At 35.8% G+C, this 24008-nt stretch overlaps 2 protein-coding genes across 2 annotated transcripts; one reads left to right on the top strand and one right to left on the bottom strand.

Annotated features, from left to right (window-relative positions):
* The first annotated feature begins 3108 nt into the window (after positions 1–3108).
* Positions 3109–5349, top strand: LOC121736231. The gene is made up of 2 exons (XM_042127320.1): positions 3109–3266; positions 5127–5349. The coding sequence occupies exons 1-2, from the start codon at positions 3109–3111 to the stop codon at positions 5347–5349; spliced, it is 381 nt and encodes a 126-aa protein (XP_041983254.1).
* Positions 5350–8753: 3404 nt separating this feature from the next.
* On the bottom strand, positions 8754–16916 carry LOC121739731 (androgen-dependent TFPI-regulating protein-like). The gene is made up of 5 exons (XM_042132279.1): positions 16772–16916; positions 12168–12358; positions 11664–11810; positions 9895–10115; positions 8754–9092 (listed from the first exon to the last, which is right to left on the bottom strand). Exons 2-5 carry the CDS (start codon positions 12348–12350, stop codon positions 8912–8914), a joined length of 732 nt encoding a protein of 243 aa, XP_041988213.1. The 5' UTR covers positions 12351–12358; positions 16772–16916; the 3' UTR covers positions 8754–8911.
* Positions 16917–24008: the final 7092 nt, after the last annotated feature.

Below are 24008 nucleotides of genomic sequence, written 5' to 3'. Positions count from 1 at the left end.
ACAAAGACTTTTGGACTGGGTCCGCTAGTATTTATAATTTCCTATCATCCTCTTCCTCATCCGCTTCCTCATCCGCATCTTCTAAATTTGCACGTGAAAATTCCTCTTCCTCCTCCTCTTCCTCATAATCACTTCCTCAACAACCCTACAAGGAACCCTTAATAGTATCGATTATTTATTTAGTAATAGTCGATCAATAAAAAAATATTCGACGAAGTATAAAGGAACTTTTCGTTCAATTTCCTTTGAACATAACTGAAATGATGTTGTTAGTAGTGTAAAACACGTTATAAATGTACATTCATTGACCATACAAAAATTAGCGGTACTAGGGAACCCTATATTGCACGTGGCCCGACACGCACTTGGCCGGTTTTTGGTACTAAATTCAAAGTACAGTGAATATCTTAATAATAATAATAATAATATTCTTTATTTGCATGAAATATATGGTACAATAAGGCGTTACTATTCTAACAGTGTTTCACATATTTTGTAAATTTATCTGGACGTACAAATTAATAAAAACTTAAAGTTTATTATTCACACAAGGGGTAGGGGTAGGTTCCAGAGGTGAAAAATATCGCAAAAAAACTAAATAAAAAACTAATATTATATTAGTAAATATGTGGGATAATATGCGTGGTGGCCACAAAGGAAGATCTTCCGACCGAGCGAGGCGGTGTGCCCGGTCAGGCTGAAGCCCACGTGATACATCTCAGCTGTCGTATATATACTGACGCGCTCAGAAAACTTCGATAGCGCGATGCAGAAATGTTAGGCGAATTGTGGGTACCGCCACATCACTCCCCCCCGAAGACCGGAGGTCGAATCTTGAAGTCTTGTCGCTTGATGTTAGGCGAATTGTGGATACCGCCACATCACTCCCCCCCGAAGACCGGAGGTCGAATCTTGAAGTCTTGTCGCTTGAGTCGCCAATGCCAGTGAGTTCCAGTGAGTCGAAACTGTTGCAGTGAGTCGAAACTGTTGCAGTGAGTCCCAGGGAGTCGGAACTGTAAGCTGCTGCACGGGCTCCAGTGAGTCGGATAGCTGCCGTGTGGGGCCGATGCTACGTGCTGACCAGGAGAGATGTGCTCTGCTTGCTGACCGGTCGGTGTAGTGAGAAAGCCCGATGATGCCGATGCGGAGTCCGCCCAGGCCGCGGTACATTGCGGCTACTGGACGATGTACCCGATGAGGCGATGCTGGCTGGCGCGGTGCGGAGGGGCGGGGAGTGATGATGATGAAGAAGGCGTGTTCCGCCGAGGGTCACCAATGAAGGAATATGCGTGGCCACCACAAAGGAAGATCTTCCGACCGAGCGAGGTGGTGTGCCCGGTCAGGCCGAAGCCCACGTGATACATCTCAGCTGTCGTATAAATACTGACGCGCTCAGAAAACTCATTATATCAAATCATCATAAAAATTCGATAGCGCGATGTAGAAATGTTAGGCGAATTGTGAGTACCGCCACAAATACACTGAAAAAATTGGGTTCAAAAACTTTAAACCTAATTAAGTTTTTGCACCCAATTTTACAGTGATTCTGCAATAAAGGGTTACTTTTAGGGATTTATATTTCTCTCTTATCCAAAAATTATATTATAAATATCAAACCAACTGTTCATGTAATATAAATATGCGATTTTAAAGCTCAGGAATACAAAAAATGTTTTTTTCACGATTAAAAGGTGGATGGTTGCTAAAAGGGTTACAAAATTAATTAAATAATCATAAATCATGAATAAAAACAGTAAAACATATTATTTTATCTTATCAAATTAAACACAATTAGTTAAACCAGAATGGTTAAATCAGCATTTTTCTATTTTTAACAAAAGCGGTGGATTTCACCCCTAAAATACAAAAAGCGCAATACGAGCGTATGTCACTTTGAAAGTAGAGGGTTTAACGTACTTAATCCCAAAATTTCATCCAAATCGATGGAGGTTCAACGAAATCGGAGGTTGTACCTGATTTTTGCCTTCGTTTACTGTACTAAATGTTAATTTAGGATACATTCTTAAATATACTAACATAATTCTATAATTTTCATAGCTCATTTGAATAAGATTATTGTTTGATTTAAAGATTAATAAGAAAGTCGTTAGATTTTTTTTCGGAAAAAATAATTCCTTGAAACATTGCTCTTACAATTTCGACTCATAAACTAGAATGTACGAGGAAATTCTAACATTGGCGATTAGATTTATAATTTTTAACATTATTAAGGGCTACATGTTTTAAGGAAAAAGTACGGCTTATAACAGACGTTATAAGATAAAACAGTAAATAACAGTAACAGGAATTAAAACAGTATCCGTATTAATTCCGTCTGTTGTAACGTCTACAGTACTACTATACTCTAGAGGTCTATTGCTATAGAGTATAGAGCAGGGGTCACCAAATGGCGGACCGCGGTCCGCATCCGGACTGCTGACCCATAGTGTGCGGACCGAGTACGACTTTTTTTTTTAAAATGAAATAAGGGGGCAAACGAGCAAACGGGTCACCTGATGGAAAGCAACTTCCGTCGCCCATGGACACTCGCAGCATCAGAAGAGCTGCAAGTGCGTTGCCGGCCTTTTAAGAGAGAATAGGGTAATAGGGGAGGGTAGGGAAGGGAAGGGAAGGGAATAGTTGAACGTAGGGAAGGGACTAGGGTAGGTTAGGGGATTGGGCCTCCGGTAAACTCACTCACTCGGCGAAACACACCGCAAGCGCTGTTTCACGCCGGTTTATTTTCGAATATGAACTTCGAAAATAAATTTTGCTTTCGACTTACTTATGAACATCTTCAGGATTTGATATCAAAAGCTTGCACCAATTTCACTCCAAACAATCAACAAAAATTGTTACTTTTCTCATTGATATGTAAAAAAAAAATTTTCACAATATGTGTGGACCGCGAAGGTCATTTCATTTCTTAAAATGGACCCCGAGCGAAACTAATTGGTGACCCTCTATATGGTATAGAGCATATTATTGTGTGTTTATACCACAAATCACTGTAAAAAGAGAACTGTAATTTTTTGTCTGCTCTAGGTATGCTCAGCGATATTCTGGTTCTTCCATCACTACGACCAGAATCTACTGCGCTACACGTTGATGAAGAAACTGTCAAACGACGTCACCAGTCACATAGCGCACACGTTCATACTGGTGGCTGTGCTATGGGAGGCTGTCTTCCGGCCAAGACAGGAACCGAAGTCTCATACAAGAAACGTCGTTCATGCGCTGTCTGTCGTCGGATTGTATATTGTAGTGTGAGTATTGTGTTCGTTAGTAAGCACTAATATTACGGGGTGCAGCGGGACGTGCCATATTTTCCACAGGCTTTTATGACATTTTGCAATGTATGTTATAAAAAGTGGCATGAGCTGCAATGGTTATTGAACCAGGCTTAGTGGCATGAGCTATGTGCGCTTAACATTTAGTACGTACTAGCTATTCGACCGAGCTTTGCTCGGTATTCGATAACACAGGAATAAGATGTAATGTTCTAAAAATGATTCCTATCATAGCTATATCGATTTATCGCCCCCGAAACTCCCTATATACTAAATTTCATGAAAATCGTTGGAGCCGATTCCGAGATTCCAATTATATTTATATATACAAGAATTGCTTGTTTAAAGATATAAGATATGTAACTGCAATTTCCATTTAAAGACAAAAATATGCTATTTTTTATGAAATTCGCAGACGACGATGTTAACTTGAAAACAACAGACATTATCGTGTGTCAACACTAATTAATATTTATTCTCCAGTAATAATATACTACAGACTACAGTCTACATTATTATGTTGGTATAAAATATACAAGTATTAATTACTAGTTATTAAAAAATCGGTCAAGTGCGAATTAGACTCGCGCACGAAGGGTTCCGTACCATTATAGAGCAAAATAGGTAAAAAATGTGTTTTTTGTATGGGAGCCCCACATAATTATTATTTATTTTATTTACTTAAATGTTATTATTAATTATTAAATTATAAATACAATTTGGTATTTTGTGAACATTTGAAGTACCTGCCCATTGCCATTATTGATATCGAGCAAAAAATAGCAAAACATATGTTTGTTGTAGCCCCGTTAAATTTTTTATTTTGTTTGTAGTATTTGTTGTTTCAGCGGCAACAAATACACACAATCTGTGAAAATTCCAAAAATCTAGCTATAGTGGTTCTTGAGATACAGCCTGGAGACAGGCGGACAGACAGTCATCGAAGTCTTAGTAATAGGGTCCCGTTTTTACCCTTTGAGTACGGAAAACTATTAAAACTATAATTACAATGAAATATTATTATGATTGTTTAGTATCAATTCGGTTTGATTCTTGATAAATCTTTATTTTGTGCTTCATTTCCTTTCTATGGCTGCTTCGTTACTGCAAAACTTTGATAAGAAATGAACTCTGAATATTTATTTCCTTATTTGGATTTGCTTTGAATTTAACGAAATGTAGAAGCTGCCATAATAATATAACGTGTTTTTAGATAAGAGTAGACTTTGCGTATTTAGAAGAAAGGCCCTGATAGGTAAGGGCACGAGTCAGATGTCAGTCGCCCAAAAGGTTGCCGACCGCTGCTCTAGAGTCCAGACCAGGGGTCACCAAATGGCGGACCACGGTCCGCATCTGGACCGCCACGCTCCGACCAATTGTGTGCGGACCAAGCATGTTCTTCTTTAAAAATTAATTTCAGTCTCGACATACCGTACTGATGAACTTGTAGCAACAAAAATTGTTACTTTTCTCATTGACACAAATAAACACCTTTGTAATTTCCGTAATTACAGTTGTTTAATAAATATTTTTTTTTAAATGTGTGGACCGCGAAAGTCATTTTAATTCTTAAAACGGACCCCGAGCGAAACTTATTGGTGATCCCTGGTCTAGACAATCAATTTTATTGTGCAATATGAAATATTATTGAACAATTTATTTGACAATAAGATTGAAAGGCGGGCGCGTTCAATATCACTCCTGGATGGTTAATAATATTGCACAGTACCTATGTGATATTGCATAATAAAATTAATCGCTTACCGTGGTTTTATAAAACCACGCAATCTTTTTTGTAATGTTTAGTTCATCCATTTTTTTTCTTTTTCTTTTCAGGATGTCATACACGTATAAGACCGCAGGTACGTGGCTGTACCCGTTCTACGACGAGTCCTACGGCACCATCTACTTCCCCCTGATACATCTTGTGACGTGCCTACTCACGGTGGGATCGTACTACGCGCAGTGGCCGATCTCGAGAATTACACTTTTCAGCAAACATCTCGGAAAGAGCAACAAGCTGCTATTGAATACGAACATACAGAAAAGATTGCAGTAAAATAAGTTCAGTGACAAGTATAAAACGAAGACTTTTTGAAGAGAAGAGAATTATTTTAAATTAAACGCATTTTCTAATTTCATAGGATAGCACGTGTATTTAACTCCATTTCCTAGTGGGAAGACCGTTGGTTCGCACTTGATGGGGTGCAGTATGCCGAGCGTGAGTTTTTTGACTTGACATTCGATCGTGAACGCGTTTGGCGTTTACTAATAATTTTGTACTATCAGAGAAGTTGATTCCTATGCAAATCGGGGACCTGAGTAGTTTGGTTACGTGAAACCCAGCTGACAGGTCACAATTAACATTGAATTGACATATTCGACTAAATAACGTTAGTCTGTCAATGGGGATTGTCCATTTTTTTTTTTTATTTTGCTCATTACAAAAACATTTCGAGGAATAAGGTCAGTTATCGTTTTTCTGTATATAAACGAAAAAAATACCCATTAGTTACTTATATTTTTGAACAAATATGTTTAACCTTTGTTTCACCTTCAATGGCGTTAAATTAGCAATAAATTCGACCAACATTACGTTTCGAACTTTTGGTAAGCTTCTCGTATCAGCTTTCACATAATGAGAACTTGCATTTGACGAACCAGCCATTATAAATAAGATTGAAAGGAAATTTAAAACATACTCAGAGGTCAATTGTCCGCTGATGATGACGTCAGGGCGAAACTTTAAAAATTTATTGAGAAAAAACTAGCCAATTAATTTCAAAATTATTTAATTTATATTCTTTAAATACCCTATTTTAACGAAAAAAATATAAAAAGTACATGTGATTTTTTTTGGACAATGTCCATTGCATAGGAATCAACTTCCTCGATGGTACATGGGTCATGGGAGCTGGGCTCACTCCTGTGAGCATCGCTAGGTGGCGCTGTACAAATCCCGTACAAAATCTTAGTAAACGCCAAACGCGTTCACGATCGAATGTGAAACAAAAACTCACACTCAAGTCTCAGGTTCGAATTTCGATCCCATTGATCCCAATGAGACATTTTCAGGTCTCAAGTACATAATACGGACGCTCGTGCCGTGAAGGAAAACATCGCGAGGAAACCCGCACATGGTTTGTCCCAGACGTATTGACCTGCTAATTCCTCTGGACTACGCCGACTATGTTGCGAGAATGCCATTTAAAATCTTGTCCCGGGCACTACGGTATTTGAAGAGTGGTTACTTCGGTCTGAAAATCCATACCTCCATACTAATATTATAAATGCGAAAGTGCTCTTCACGCTCAAACCGCTGAACTAATTTTGCTGAAATTTGGCATGGAGATACTTTGAGTCCTCAGAAAGGACATAAGATACTTTTTAACCCGAAAAAATGTACGGTTCCCGCGCGATAATGAATTTGGCGCAACAGAGTTGCGGGCGTCATCTAATCATTCACAATGAATGCAAAGGCCTTGTTTTTAACTACATTTGCTTATAAATTAGGTATCTAAGGACCAAGGTGTGTTTTAATTAAAAGGTTGATTGGAAACTATCATACATATAATTAATAATTATCAACTGACTTCAAGGCAGCTCCATCACCACAAAAAGATCCAAGGTAAGTCCTTCTGGACAAGGTAATAAATACAAAATAGGATAAAAAAGATGTGCAGTACTTTGGTATAAATATATAATTCAAATTCTCTATTAAGCATACAATAATAACTATTACAATAGTATTAAAGCTAGGTAGCGTACATCACGTCGTCTAATCCCATGATAAGTAAAAACTTAACGTATAATAATAAATTTAATATTACCTATTTATTATAATATCCATTTATGTGCTTACAAAATTGAAGACATGAGTTGATGAAGTGGGTAACTAACATTTTACAACAGAAGAGCAGTAACTCATTTACATTATAATCTGAACAAACCTACTTCATCATCTAGCTAATATTATAAATTATAATACATAGCTGTACATAGAATATTTTTTTTAATTTAAAATCATTCTCCCGGCGTTAAAGCCTCAATTTAAATATTAAGTATATAAAAATAATTCAGTTTTTAAATTATTAGTTATCCGCTTTATGCACTTATATCTTCATTCCCTGTGGATTCACATAGTAAAAGGGACTTAATGATCACTTGTTTAACTATACATAAATATTAAACACTCACTTATTTTTATTCATTTTTTTAAATAAATAATAATAAATTAATACGGGCATATTCTAATTAATTTATCATTTAAAAATAGGTTTTTTTAACTATATAAATACTTATTTTTATTCATTTTTTAAAATAAATAATAAATTAATACGGCCATATTCTAATTAATTTATCATTTAAGAATAGGATTGCGAATTTATATTATTTGGTTCTCCGCATATTTCAAATGTTTAGTTTATTTAAACCTATTCGAATCAAAAAGTGATCTGGCATCAAAACAGCGTATTTCTTGTATGTTTTAGTCATAAAGTTAATATACCTAGCGGAATAGAGCAACAATCTCGAGCTGTCAAACGTAACCAAAATTGGTTTTCATCTGTGTGCAAAATATGTGTACGTATACACTTACACAAGCATGATTGAGCATGAATTCTATGAGATTAAATTGTCAACGTGCAGCGTGCCGACTGGACGTCAAAAAAAGAGTACTGCTGTCATGTAACACATGTCTCTGTTTGCCACGCAGTGTTACTGACAGTGACTCTTTTGCTCAGGCCTTTGTTTCTCTAATCCGCTAGGTAGGTTTTTTTTTATGAAATAAGGGGGCAAGCGAGCAAACGGGTCACCTGATGGAAAGCAACTTCCGTCGCCCATGGACACTCGCAGCATCAGAAGAGCTGCAGGTGCGTTGCCGGCCTTCTAAGGGGTAATAGGGGAGGGTAGGGAAGGGAATAGGGGAGGGTACGGAAGGGAATAGAGGAGGGTACGGAAGGAAATAGGGGAGGGTAGGGAAAGGAAAAGGGTAGAGGATTGGGCCTCCGGTAAACTCACTTACTCGGCGAAACACAGCGGAAGGTATATTAACTTTACGGTTTTAGTTCAAGTACTTATTGTAAACAGCGATACAATTTAAGTATTTGTTTTTCAAAACAATCTTAAGTAAATAAGGTATTTTGAAAAGACACTCCTCGATTTTACTCTATCCTTAAAAATTACAAGACAAAGTACGACGAACATTCTTAAAGAATAACGAACCTTATTGGCATACCTTTCGTATTTTGTATCGTATCCAAAGAGAAGATGTTTACAAACAATAAATACTTTTTGACAAAATGTCGTAAATAATATACTTTCTGTGTGATTTCAGTTTTAAAATGTTAAACAAATAACTTATACATACTTATTTATATTTTATAAGTATATATTTAAACAAATAATAAAAACATATTTTTATTAATAATTTATACTTATTTATACAAATTTATATATGTTTAAACAGAAAATATGCCCTTTTTAAGTACTTGAAAGTTGAAACTAACTAGGTATGCTACGCTCCACACAAAAAGGTTCGAACTCTTTTATTGACTCGTTTCTTTCTTTTTTGTCACCTTTAACCCATGTGTTAAATCCTTAAAAGTATGTATCACACTCAATTATTTTACTTTCTTTCTTGTTTCTGGAAATAAAGTCCTCGTAATGGGCCACTGAATGAAGTAAGCGCCTAAAGCGATTGAGAATATAATGCCGAGAGCGACAATGAAGTAAACTGTGCCGTACAGTGATTTAAAAACGGGGTATATCCAGATTCCTGTCTCCGCGTACGTGTATAATAGTCTGAAAAAGAAAAAAAGAATTTTGATCCATGATTTTATTTTGTGCAAGGTGGCCGAAGAGATCAACGTGTAATGGGGATTGTCCATTTTTTTTAAATTTTGCTCATTACAAAAACATTTCGAGGAATAAGGTCAGTGATCGTTTTTCTGTATATAAAAGAAAAAAATACCCATTAGTTACCTATATATTTGAACAAATATGTTTAACCTTAGTTTGACCTTCAATGGCGTTAAATAAGCAATAAATTCGACCAACATTACATTTCGAACTTTTGGTAAGCTTCTCGTATCAGCTTTCACATAATGAGAACTTGCATTTGACGAACCAGCCATTATAAATAAGATTGAAAGGAAATTTAAAACACTACAGAGGTCAATTAGCCGCCGATGATGACGTCAGAGCGAAACTTTAAAAATTTATTGAGAAAAAACTAGCCAATGAATTTCAAAATTATTTAATTTATATTCTTAAAATACCCTATTTTAACGAAAAAAAATATAAAAAGTACATGTGATTTTTCTTGGACAATGCCCATTGTGGTTTCTATACACCGTATATATGTAGGTAAGTTATAAATAAAATTATGATTGAAACATTTCAGATTTCGATGCGATGTCAATCTTTAGACTTTGCCAAGCTTTTTGTTTCCAGCAAAAGAAACTTAGATACGTTTATTAGTCTAACATGATATCATCAGCTTTATAAGGCTTTTGCTGATAACTAAAAGCCAAAAAATATTGGAAGACAAAGTTTATAAAATGAATTAAAAATAGAATCACCAAAGAATTATAGAGATACTCACACAGCAAGGTACAGCCCAAAGTGAAAGGTTAAATATTGAAGGTTCGGGAGATGAGATTTAGGAACCTTCCGTGGTCGGAAAAGCAAGTCCCACGTCGCTATCGGTATGATGAACGTGTGCATAATGTGGTTGGAGAATGACGTCAGAATCTTGTCCACAAACGGCGGGTATATAAGGTCTCTATTGTAGTGGTACAACACCCAAAACACAAGGAACACAACCTGAAAAAAAAGAATATAGATTTAATAAAATATTTATAACTAGATGACGCCCGCAACTCTTTTGCGCCTAAATTCTGGATATCAAAGTATCTCCATGTCAAATTGCAGCAAAATCGGTCAGGGGTTTGAGTGTGAAGAGGAGTGACAGACAGACATACTTTCGCAATATAATACCGATATAATAGGGATATCTTGACTACACATACAGACTAGCTTGGTAATTCAAACATTGCTTCAATAAATCTATAGGCGTTGGTAGCAGTAACAATTGACAAAATGTTACTACTATCACAGAATAGATAACAGTACAAGTATAGATAATAGCATAGCTGAGCATTAACTCGTTAATCCGTTAATCGTTAATTAACGAAGTTAACATTTTGCTTAACGGATTAACTTTTAAGATAACTTTTAAAAATATTAACGGAGTCGTTAACTTCCGTTAATATGCAGAAGTCCGTTAATCGTTAATCCAATGCCTACTATATACCGCACGGCACCGCGGCGCGGCGCGAAAGCAGGTTCAGACAGATAGTATGAAACGACAAGTGCCAGGCGGGCGGGCAGCGCGGCGCCGTGACACGGCAGCAGCGTGTGAAACAAAAACAATACTAGATACATTTTCAGGCGCGCGCGAGTGAGAAGCGATTTGTTTCGTTTTACGATTTCATTACTCAGCGCCGGTGCTTATAGAGAGAGTGATTTGTTTATGGTTATTACAAATCATTTGCATGTTGATAAAGAAGAGTGCAGTATAATTTAGTTAGGTAGAATCTACGAATAATAAAAACTAAGGAATCGCAACTCCCATTCTATTACCGTTTTAAATTAGGTTATTTTGATCTGTCATGTAACGTCAGCCTAGTACCGCTCAAGGTCATTTAAATATTGCAAATGTATTGAAATGTGTACCTAAGGTACACTTTTTTGACAAGTATTGTGTAGCATGTTTTTTGACGGAGTTACTTTTCCTTAGTTTTTATTATTCATAGGGTAGAATACAATAATTATAGAAGTAAGTATTTTGTTTTGTTCCTAACATTTTAACTTCCAAAACCTTAAACCAACAGGTTTTGTATGTACACTAACGCAATGATATAAGTTACAACAAGGCCATATTACATATTAACGGATTAACGATTAACGTTAACTTGCGTTAATTCGACCGAAATGTTTAACGTTTAACGAAGCTAACATTTTTTTTTAACGGATAAACGATTAACGAAGTTAACTATTTGATTAACGGTGCCCAGCTATGGATAATAGTAATAGTGCTACTTTACGTATTTATTTTTAGGGAACCCAATCTCAATTACCGAAACTGACAGGTTCATTACGTATCTTGCGACAGACATGCACAGCTATTTGACAGCAGATATTGCACAATGTCTACTGTATGTAAAAATCATATAATTTTTTTTTTCCGACAGCAGAATTGAAAATGTGGAATAACTGCTGTCAAACAAAAGTTGTATTACTGTCTCAAGATTTACTTTACGCAACCTGCGGCATAGGAGGTATTATAATATTTATTTCATCAACACTTACCCATATAGATGGCCATATTACGGAACTAAAAAGACCCTCTCTGAATATATACAAATACTTTGGCAGTTTGTAATTTTTCTTCAAAGAATTCTTTAGAAGGAGACTATCACAGGTCAGAGAGATCACAGCGTATACAATTTGCAGGAACTGAAAAATATAACATAGCATTGAATTCACTATAAAAATTGCAATTGTAATTTGAAAATTTTGTGGTCATAATCCAAAAACTTAAGTTCTTGCTGCTTAAATTCATATAAGCTTCAATAATTATTCATTTTGCCGGAGTTGGTTAAATATTTTTGAGGTGCCATCTTATTCTCAAGTTCTGAATTCAAAACTTTTCGCTTCAATCGTTCTGATCCATCGGTGATCTGAGATCCAAATACATAAGTATGAACTGGTTTTCAATTAAGGTTTTTTTTATTTATTTTCCTAACAATTAGTTCAATACGAGAGTGGCCATACTGAAGTTAGCTACAAAATCGTCAGTATAATGATACTTACAAACGTCCAACACGTGAAAAACCTAGTCTGCAAGGAGGCATACACTTTGATGTACGGATCTTCTGCTGCTTCTAAACTTCTGGCAGTCTTGGTCGCCATGTAAGCTATGTTCGTTACATGCAGAGCTATCGTCAGCACATACATGCCCATGCGCATATAAATGCCATTCGTTTCCCGCGCCATCTTTGGACCTGAAAGTTGAAATTAGAACTAATAAGCATTAATATTTTTCCAATATTCTTGAAACTAAAAGAGATTATAGACGATGTTAATGAAAATTGGCACAGATTACCACGGGAATGGACATTGTCTACATTTATTAGCACATAATGTACGATTCCCGCAGATTAAATTAAATGCCTTTTTAATTTCACAGAAATTTTCTGCTTTATTTCAAGTCGGTACCTCCTAAGTTCTATGTCAAGTATCTCAGTTCTGGGCTGGTACCGACTTCAAACGAATGAAAATTGAGTACAGAAATCGTTGAGATTTAGTAGAATTTTGAAAAAGGCACTAATGAAGAATAAAAATTATTTTTCATACTTTTTAGGTCATTTTAAGAATATTTATTTTATCCGGCGATTCTTTCACTTTATTAATTTATTAATAACCCTGATGAAAACTGATTTTGACTTGAAATTCATAAAAACTAATTTTACCTTACTTACATGGTACGAAACGCTGGATAAAAAACAATATATAAAAATACTTCCTACTGGGATGAATATTTACTGGCGTGCATTTAATATTTTCAATGATGATAATAATTATACTGGAGCTATTAGGCTGCGGCCTAGTAAGCTAAGTAATTGTTGTAAATTGCATGTCTTGACGGACGACGGAAATGTCAAATGACCCAAGGAACATGTGTTTATGCTCCCATACAATGTTATAATTCCGCAAGGCTTAGTGTTTACTGCTTAGATACCTACATAATAATACCCCCACACTGGTTTCAGTGACGGTGGCCAGTTTCATGGAAACCGGGCCAGTTACGGATGAGCTATTTTCTAGTGTATAAGTGTGTGCACTGCAGCTGTACTCCGATTCAAGAGCCGCTTTAAGCCACTGGACCACGGAGATACCTACAGTCATTTTAAGGGTTCCGTAGTCAATAAGGAACCCTTATAGTTTCGGTCTGTCCGTTCGTCTGTCTGTCCGCGGTTTTGCTCAAAGACTAATAAGACCTGCAAAGCTGTAATTCAGCATGAAAAGCGACTCAAAGAAGCTTTATGATCCACAGGTAGAAAAACGCTGCATTAACTTATCAAGTGTGTGCTTGAACAAGTCATTTAATTTGTGCAATTTTCATAATATTTGCACTCATTATTCACAGCAAACTTAGTGCAAATAGATAATCTTTGTCCTTTGTTTAAATTATCATTTATCAACCACATGCTCGCTTTATTTTGTTACTTGCAAATTGCAACACTAATAACAAATACAACATAATTGTAACAAATACAACATAATTGTTAATTATTTATTGTACTTGTGGCACATGAGTGCTCGTTTTAATTGTTGTAATAATTAAAATAATGATGTCAGAAGATCATTTTTGTTTCTGCACCTGCACTGATATCTCGGAGTTATTTACGTGACCTTCAATAATCATTATCACAGTGAATATTTGGTCAGCCTTTATTTTTAATGCATTTTTATCGTATCTGAACTTTGTATACTTCTAGATTGATATGAATAAAACAATACAGTTCAAATACATTACAAAATCTACTTAATTGGAAGAATAAAAAGTGAATAAAATGTGAATAAAATTTGCATTTTTGATAGTGTTCTTTGTTGCAACTTGCAGTTGTTCACAGATAAAGAGATAGATTGCTTGTACATCAGTACAATGTACAAGCAATCCTCATTAAGCAAACTATCGTCTAATTTGTCTGTACGTATTTACTATTTATATTCTATAATAATTTATTGTATTGACGACCTCTGTGGCTCAATTGGTGGGCTGTTGGTGGCACAAGCCCCCGGCTTGTGCGCCGCGGGTTCGAATCCCGTCGACGGAACAAAAAGTTTCCAGAGTTGGATGTGTATTAAATATGTGTATCATAATATGATAAAAATCTTAAATATATGTATAGTATAAAACTACGGTATAAAAGTATTAAATATATTTCCGGTGTCTGGTACCTGTCCTTCAAGTATTTAGCACACAAGTCCTTCAGGTACTTAGCACAGGACTAGACTGACGTGGTGTGAAGTGTCCATATATAATATTATTATTATTATTGTACAGCATCAAGCATGTTATAACACTAGTGGTACACGTTAGATTACATAATATTATATACTCTACATTTTCGGATATAAGTTCATCCGAAAATGTAGAGTAATTATGCTTGTTGTTTCCAAGAGGAAAATGAAACGTGAATATAAAATCATTCTGAAAATAAAAAAAGGATTTAACTTTATTTAAACCGGTTTACGAATAAAGTTCGATTTGAATTGTTATCTTAAATCATGTGAGCTGACCAACATTTGAAAATATTGAATTTCTTCTTTGTGTTTCTTTTCTCGTGAAAACATATTATGGAGTAACGATTAAAATGCTTCAGTAATTATAGCTTTTATTAAAATTTATCATATCAGCACACTATTAAAATATTATAATTGCGAAATTGCGAAAGTTTGTCTGTATGTCTGTTACCTCTTCACGCCCAAACCGATGAAACGATTTTGGTGAAAGGTAAGGAGATACTTTGAGTCCCAGGAAGGGACATAGGACACCTTTCATTCCGGAAAAATGTGCAGTTCCGCGTAATAAACGAATTTTTGCACAAAGGAAATATAATATTAATAATTAAATTATAGTAACCTTCGACCTATAGTTATTATAATTATATTATCATCTAAATTATCCTAATCTTATCAAATTATATAAAATTGTCAGAGTATGTATTATAGTAATTTTTTAACATTTATGTAATCAAATAAATGAGCTATTGTCATGCAATAAAAGTCCCAGTACTTACTACAAAATATTTACATTTTACAACTCCTATTTTTTAATTAAATATAAGTAAGTACCTAATTATTATGCAAGTAGTTATTTGTAAATACGGTCGATGAACCTATAATTAATTGTAATAATTATTTTGGAAAACAATTGCAGTGTCTTAAGAATTTTCAACTCTATTGTTCTTATTCTTATCTCACAGAAAATGTTACAAACTTGATATATCTTTAATGGATCTTGTTGTCCGAATATAAACATTTTATTATTATTTATTTTATTTATATTTTATCAAATACCACCAAAAACATTTCTTGTAAAATGTTGCCGAGACGACCACATAAGATTTACCCTGTAAAAAGGTATAAGATCTCATGTCGAGCCAAGCTTCTGAATCCTCACGGCCTAACTCTACTGCCCCTAAGTTAAACAAATTATAGGTACATACCAGTAAATATATGTATGGCTTTGCCGTTTCGTTACCGTCGCGGAGGTGACGCGAATATTTAGTTTCTGATCTGAAGTTAGTAAAGAAACAGCCGAGCCATACCTATTTACTGATATGTAGAATTTGTTTAAGTTAGGGTCAGTAGAGGTAGGTCATGTAGGTTCAGAAGCTTGGCTCGACATGAGATCTCATATCTTTTTCACAGGGTAAATCTTTTTTTTTTTATGAAATAAGGGAGCAAACGAGCAAACGGGTCACCTGACGGAAAGCAACTTCCGTCGCCCATGGACACTCGCAGCATCAGAAGAGCTGCAAATGCGTTACCGACCTTGTAAGAGGGAATAGGGTAATAGGGGAGGGTAGGGAAGGGAAGGGAAGGGAATAGTTGAGGGTAGGGAAGGGAATAGGGTAGGGGTTAGGGGATTGGGCCTCCGGTAAACTCACTCACTCGGCGAAACACAGCGCAAGCGCTGTTTCACGCCGGTTTTCTGTGAGAACGTGGTATTTATTCGGTCGAGCCGGCCCATTTGTGCCGAAGCATGGCTCTCCCACGTATAAGTTATTATGTGGTCATCTCGGCAACATTTTACAAGAAATGATTTTAGTGGGATTTCAGTTCTTTTTGTAAATTGTTTAGTGGTAAGTACTTTATTTAACCTCATATCCTGAAAAAATAAACTACCTGGTACATCGGAAACCAACTCTATGGGGGTTCAAAAAAAACGACAAAACAATTCGAGAAAAGGTAGGTAGTGCAATTGCGCTTCGCTTGGCTCGTCGAATCTCGGCGGGTTCACTACCGTGCACCAACTCGCGGGAATCGTACATTTTCCCGCAATAAAAGTAGTATTATAAATACAGTAACCGACTGCAGTTTCCCGTAGTCTTCTCTGTTTTTTTGCTAAATTTCACCAATAAATGTACAGTAATTTCGGGGCTTACATACAAGCAAAATTACCTGTTTACCAAATTTGTATAGTTTTTAAACATTTACGAACTTACACACTCATTTATTTATAACTAAATAAGTTTGCAGGTATGTCAAGTTAATGTTGATTTAATTATCGTTCAAACTTGTATTTTATAATTCGAATAATTATACATATTTTAATTCGAATGTTTAAAAAGCATTTTACTTATCCTACATTCTTTTAAAATATATTGAAAAAAAACCTTCTTTACCTGATTACCCACGATTTTCGAAATCCGAATGGTCCTTTTTTAAATTCAAAATATTTCACTTATCACTGGAAATATTTGACTTCGATGTCCACTGGAGTGAAAATACAACATCACTCATCGGCTCACGACGCAGTACTGTTATGCTGTTAGTAGCGTCCGGCTACACAGGTCCGTGGCTAGGCCATTAACGACCTTATTATATTTCCATAGAGACTAATTAAGTGTCACAAATAACGGTGTAAATTATAAGTAAGAGGCAAGGTCCGAAGAGTGACCGTCGTTTTGTACAGGTATCGGCGATCGATGTTAGACGTATATTTACACGTGGTGTTTATCGAATAAATTCATTCATAATAATAATAATAGCTCCCACACCGGTTTCGGTGACGGTGGCCGGTTTCATTGAAACCAGACCAGCTACGCAGGAGTATGTTTGTCTGACAAGTAAGATGATCCATGCGTCGGATGGGCATGTAAAAAGTTGGTCCTGCGCCTGATCTCTCGCCAGTCGTGTCGGTCGTCCGTCCCACTGGGATATGAGAGTAAAGGAATAGAGAGTGTTCTTGTGTACTGCGCACACACTTGGGCACTATAAAATTACTCTTGCGTAGCTGGCCTGGTTTCAATGAAACCGGCCACCGTCACCGAAACCGGTGTGGGAGCTATTATAAATTCAATCATAGGCAGATAGCTGTGGAGCTACGACATTTGGGCAGGCCGCGGGCTATGTGAATTCAATATTAGGGTCAATTCAGACCGCCATGCGACGCGTAGATGCATTCCTAAAGTATGGATTTGACAGATTTGCACCGCGCGACGTCTCACGCAATTGAAATCTGTCAAATCCATACAAAATATACGACAGCGGTCAACAAATTACGGACCTAATGTGAGGTAAAGTAACGCAAATATTCCTTGTGCCTAAACCTAAGAAATAGTCATCACAGTTTACGCGTAATTGTTGTGGATTTTAAAATGCGCCTATCTTAATAATATTAGGTCCTTACATAATATTATGAAATTGCCGTTTTGTTGTACAAGCCACTTTGATCTCAAATATCTCCGCTTTGGTTAAGAATTTATCCAAATTCAAATTTATATAAATACTTAAATACTTATTCATTTATTTGGTACATTTGAGTTTCCAAAACAGTCATTCATTTTTTTTCTTGGTTATTTTTTCTTTGGAGTCGTTCATATCGCACAATGGAAAAATTGAAATATCTCTTTATTTACGAATATGAGTTCTACCGTGGCACGAGTGCTGCAGAAACAGCTCGAAGAATTAACAATGTGTTTGGCGCGAGTGTTGCAAAAGAAAACACGATATGGTTTTGGTTCCAACGTTTTCTTTCGTTCTGGAAATTTCGACCTTCAGAAAAAGCCCCGTGGACGACCCGAGACCAAAATGAATAATGATGAATTAAAGGCTATTGTGGAAGCGGATCCATCGCAAACCTCAGAGTTAGCAGCAGGCTTCGGTGTAAGTGATAAAGCTGCTTTAAAAATTGAGTGAAGCAAACCAGAAAACACGCGTCGACTGCTGCGTTACATTGCTCAACCGACAAAATAATGAAGGGATTTTAAATCAGATCATTTCTTCACAGCTTTCTAAAACCTGGCCAAACGGTTACGGCAGATATCTATTGTCAGAGGCAAATCATGGTGGAAGAACTAGCTGCTAAACAATCAAGGCTGGTCAGTCGCTCTAGACCACTGCTGCTTCAGGACAACGCTAGACCACACACTGCACAACAGAGAGTTCTTCCCGTTTCATACGACAAATTTTTCATACCGCGGTATGAAACAGCGAAGTACTGTTTTTGAATTGCCTGTTTCATACCGGCGTCCGAAACAGCGAATACCTTTTTTGAATTAGTCGATTCTTACCGCAGCGCAGATTTTAGTACAGTCAAGCTCAAAATATCTATACATATTATATAAATTATAAAATAATAAATTATTTAATTTTACTTTATTATTTATTATTATTATTTATTACATATTATTATTTTATTTGATTATTTAAATTAAATAAATTCATCTCAGAGAAACCAAATACATATTGGGCAATTTATTGATGGTATACGAAAATACTCTAAGTATTATTGTGATTTGATTTGATTAAAAAAACCTGATGATGTAAAAAATTCAAAAAGATCAACACATTCAATTGAAATAAATAAAAGAATATGAAACGCGCAAACGGGTCACCAGATGGAAAGCAACTTCCGTCGCCCATAAACACTCGCAACATCAGAAGAGCTGCAGTTGCGTTGCCATCTTTTTAAGAGGGAATAGGGTAATAGGGCAGGGAAGAGTAGGGAAGAGAATAGGGTAGGGGATTGGGCGGTGGGCCTCCGGTAAACTCACTCACTCGGCGAAACACAGCGCAAGCGCTGTTTCACGCCAGTTTTCTGTGAGCCCGTGGTATTTCATGCCCGAATGGGCGGGCTCGATCGGAGATATACCACGGGCCATCTCCCACGTCACAACCATACAAAAATTAAAAAAAACTAGCGGTACTACGGGACCGTACCCATACATATTGCGCGTAGCCCGACACGCACTTGGCCAATCTTGGCTCATCAAAAAAATCAATGCACACTATGAGGGCACTTTTGAGATTGACAGCTCCCGGACCATAAGTACATTTATATTATTTTTGATAATTTAAAATTAATTATATAGTGTTAGGTTAATTTTAAAGTTCTATGTGTAATCAAGCTGTGATTATATTGTTAGAAGTATATAATATATTTTTTGATTTTGAAAGAAATGACATTCCTTTATACAAAATATTTTTTTATTTCTTCTTGTTACCACTTTTCTATACACCAGTATAAATAAGTGATTAGATTAAAAATATTTAATATAATTCATGGTACGAATCCACCCATACCAAAAAGGAATTCGTCATTTCATACCACTCCAAGCACCGTGGTACAAAACAGGCAATTCAAAAACAGTACTTCGATGTTTCATACCCCGGTATGAAAAATTTGTAGTATGAAACGGGAAGGACCCACAACAGACGGCCGCAAACTGGAGGAGCTGCAATTATTATTTAATTCTCATCCCCCTAACTGTGTTTTAACAGAATACCATTTTTGATGTGGCAGTCCAAACCGCATTCAAAGAATTTATTGGCTCTCGTCCCTCTCTTTTAGTAAAGGGTTCAACTATCTATTTTTACTAGCTTAAGGCTAACCACCCTTAAGTGCATTTTTGCTATCTTAAGGGTGGTTACCCTATTGATTAATTAAATATATTTATTATACAAAAAAAATCGATTCCTCCCATACAAAACGCCAATTTCATATTATGTAAGGGTATAATAGTTTTAGTGGTTAAACATTAAACTACGAATAATAAAAACTAGCTTTAAATTACAAAAAAGGTTTATTTCTGAATACATTTGAATTAAATATGAAATACTTTAAGAACGTCCTACATGTTGCCTGCCACCGCCACCGGTTCGGAAACTAACCCGGCGAGAAGAAAAAAGAAAACACATTTTTTTGACCAAAAAATGGTAAAAATAATCTTTTAAAAATAAAATTAACAATGTTGTATCTTAACTTTTAATGCCTATTTTTGAGTCAATCTCGGTCGATAACAGTAACAAAAATAAATATATTATATACAGACAAACATAATAGAACCTCCTCCTTTTTGGAAGTCGGTTAAAAACTCATAAATCTCAAAAATTACATAATATTCCGGTTTTGAAATGGATCATTATTATTTTTAACAAAAAATTAAAACCGACTTCCAAATGAAAACAATAACATTAGATATTCTTAAATGAACTAAAAAGTATTAAATAATAATTCTTACTCTTTAGTAGTGCCTCTTTCAGAATTTATACCTAAACCTCAACTATTTCTGTAATCTGTATACAATCTTCATTATTTTTAAGTCGGTACCCGTTCATAATCGTGAATTCTATGTCAAAATATTTTCAGTTTTTCAAGGGAGCATACTGTATCCATATACACCCATGTCACATTAGTGACCCTGACGAGGTAGTGATGATGATGATGATGAATGTAATTTGCATAGTAGCATATGCTTTCAGTTCTTAAAACAGCGCCCCAACCCCCAAATTTGTATATATAAGGAATCCGGAGTTATTTTAGTATCTTCGGAACCATAGTAGGTACCTTGGTGCAAAATCTTACTTTTTGGTAGCATATTATAATGCTTGGGATACTTCTCATAAAACAAAAATCACCATACGTTTTCATTTACATTTTGAGGAGTTCCCTCGATTACTATAATGGATCATCATCAGGTCACCAGTTTTGTAAACATGGTACCAAATTAATAATGAAACATAATACAACAAAACAAAAAAAATGGAAGTTGGTACACAAACGGCCGAGTTGAATTTAACATGATACGAAAATAAAAAATATAAAATAATAAAAATATCTCCAGCCGAACATATAACCTCCTTCTTTTTGGAAGTCGGTTAAAAACACCAATCGGGACGCGATTATGAAAACTTTTTGTAGGATGTCGTCAAAATACTCTACCTCTATTCTTGTTGATCTTGTCGTCACCAGATTTTATAATAACAATTTAAAGATTAATCACGGCTAAATATTACTACACTACAGAAAATAAACAATGGAGGACGGTCTCGCAAAATCTGGTTTTGCCTCTAGTTGGGCATTGTTCCATGTTCGTGCACCCACATCGGTGTTGTTGTCATATAAAATTCTCAAAGTAGTCTATTTATGTAATTATAGGACGTAATTTAGTAATACAAACATCGATTCATTTCAATCGTAGGTTCAATTAGTCATCTTCAAAATATGAAGTCTCAATTAATTTTGAAACTCAGTTAACTTTTCAAGTTGACTTAATTATTATGGATATGTTTCGAAATATAATCCAGTATACAGTATATATCTTCAAAATATGAAGTCTCAATTAATTTTGAAACTCAGTTAACTTTTCAAGTTGACTTAATTATTATGGGTATGTTTCGAAATATAATCCAGTATACAGTATATAGTCAGAGTAGACAGAATGATAGAGTATACCGACTTAGAACTGATGTTGAAATTTTTAAATTTGACGTATTATGACGAAAATCGTCGCTAGGGTTGTTAACTTGTTACCTACGAATTTAAAACTATGACATATGCGCTGGACGTGTTCCTCTTTGGTCGTATTGTTGTTTGTGTTTTGGCACGTGCGATCAAAATTGTCAGAATCCAATTTTGAAATCTTTATTTTAAATATTTAAAAATAAATTATATCAGCCAGCGCGAGGCACAATCCGTTCATAATCCTATTGAAACCCGACGAATTTGACAGACATTGAAACCTGTCCGTCTCTTTGCAGTCGAACTACTGGTCCTTATGTCTATTGTGATATAGTCATCTTCAAAATATGAAGTCTCAATTAATTTTGAAATTCAGTTAACTTTTCAAGTTGACTTAATTATTATGGGTATGTTTCGAAATATAATCCAGTATACAGCAAGCAGTCTTACCCCTGAAACTGATACAATTTAGATTTACGAGTCTGATCGTGCGCTCGCTACGTTTTGTGACGTGGGAGAGCCATGCTTCGGCAATAATGGGCCGGCTAGACCGGAGAAATACCACGGGCTCACAGAAAACCGGCGTGAAACAGCGTTTGCGCTATGTTTCGCCAAGTGAGTGAGTTTACCGGAGGCCCAATCCCCTACACTATTCCCTTCCCTACCCTCCCCTATTCCCTTCCCTTCCCATCCCTACCCTCCCCTTTTACCCTATTCCCTCTTAAAAGGCTGGCACCTGCAGCTCTTCTGATGCTGCGAGTGTCCATGGGCGACGAAAGTTGCTTTCCATCAGGTGACCCGTTTGCTCGTTTGCCCCCTCATTTCATTAAAAAAAAAAGTATAACTGTCAAGAGTCGGAAAAGCCGTTGAGATTAAATTAGTTCTAAATTGAGCCGCAGCACGATTTTGCACTAGTATAATATAATATTATGTCGGAAGAAGAAAGCTTTGAGATCGATCAGCGAGCTGATTCGATTCTCGATTCGAGTCTCAAAACCGTTTCGTGGTACGGGCCCAGGGCCGCGTCCTGCTCTAACAACGTCATTTCACGTTTGTTAGAGTAGGAGCAACATTCTCGTACGATTGTTTGTGTCTCAAAACCGTTTCGTGGTACGGGCCCTGATTCTGTCGGGAGTGAGACCATCAACCAGTGCTCATCGTCTAAAATCAACGGTTCATTTGTTTTGAATAATATGAATTAGTTGGGACGTGAGACGTCATTATGATAAGTCAAACAGCTTGATTCACCAGTGCACACCAATATTATATCTTATATCTTTAAACGAGCAATTCTTGTATATGTCGGAGGATGATTTCATAAATCGGATTATCGCGAAAATTCTAGGGACTTCCGGAAAACACGGATAATTAGACAATGGTGATTACATTTTTCAACCTTACTGACAAAAGGTCGTGTTTTCGAGAAAACGCGAGTCGCTTTAGTAAGATTGCGAAACGAATCGTTAGTTATTGTCGAAAAAAATCACTGATTGGTCGGTTTATGTGCCCCACAACAACATCTTCTCTGATTGGTTGAAGACTTGACGTTTTAAATGTCAATTCATTGTCACGCATCGTTTTTTTTTTGTGGTCGTTTTTGTAAGCGAGCTAGCAGTTTTTGATATTTTTAATGTGTTTAAAATTGTAGATGGACTTGAAAAATAGTGCGAAAAGTTATCTAAAAGTGTGTATATAAATACAAAATAACTGAGACGAGACGTGAAATTAGTGCTGAAAGTTCAACAGATCCAGAAACTAATTCTGAGGTTATGGTTGAGATAGGGAAAAGGTTAAATAAAAAGTAAAGTTCCTATGAAGAGGAATTGTCATTTCTTACCCTTTATAATTCTATGGTGTAATACCTCAAAGATACATATAGAAAAGGATAGTAACCAATCAGAATAAGAGTTGGCCAGTAAGCAAAAATCAAGCCAATCAGCGTTAAGAATGTGCAATGTTACTAATGCTACTTGCGTTTTCGCAAAAAACCTACCTTTTTTAGAAAAATTTAAAATATAAACAGCATTACCTAATTATCCGCGTTTTCGCGAAATCCCTAGATTTTTTTTTTATAATTAATCGATAATTCGATCTATCAAATCATCCTACGACATTTAAATCTATACATATCTATACATCCATACATCTATACATCTATACATACATATAAATAAAAT

The sequence above is a fragment of the Aricia agestis genome, chromosome 2 (assembly GCF_905147365.1).
Source record: "Aricia agestis chromosome 2, ilAriAges1.1, whole genome shotgun sequence".
NCBI lineage: Eukaryota > Metazoa > Arthropoda > Insecta > Lepidoptera > Lycaenidae > Aricia > Aricia agestis.
Note: the sequence above shows the minus strand (reverse complement) of the source record. Positions and strands in the feature narration are given on the sequence as shown.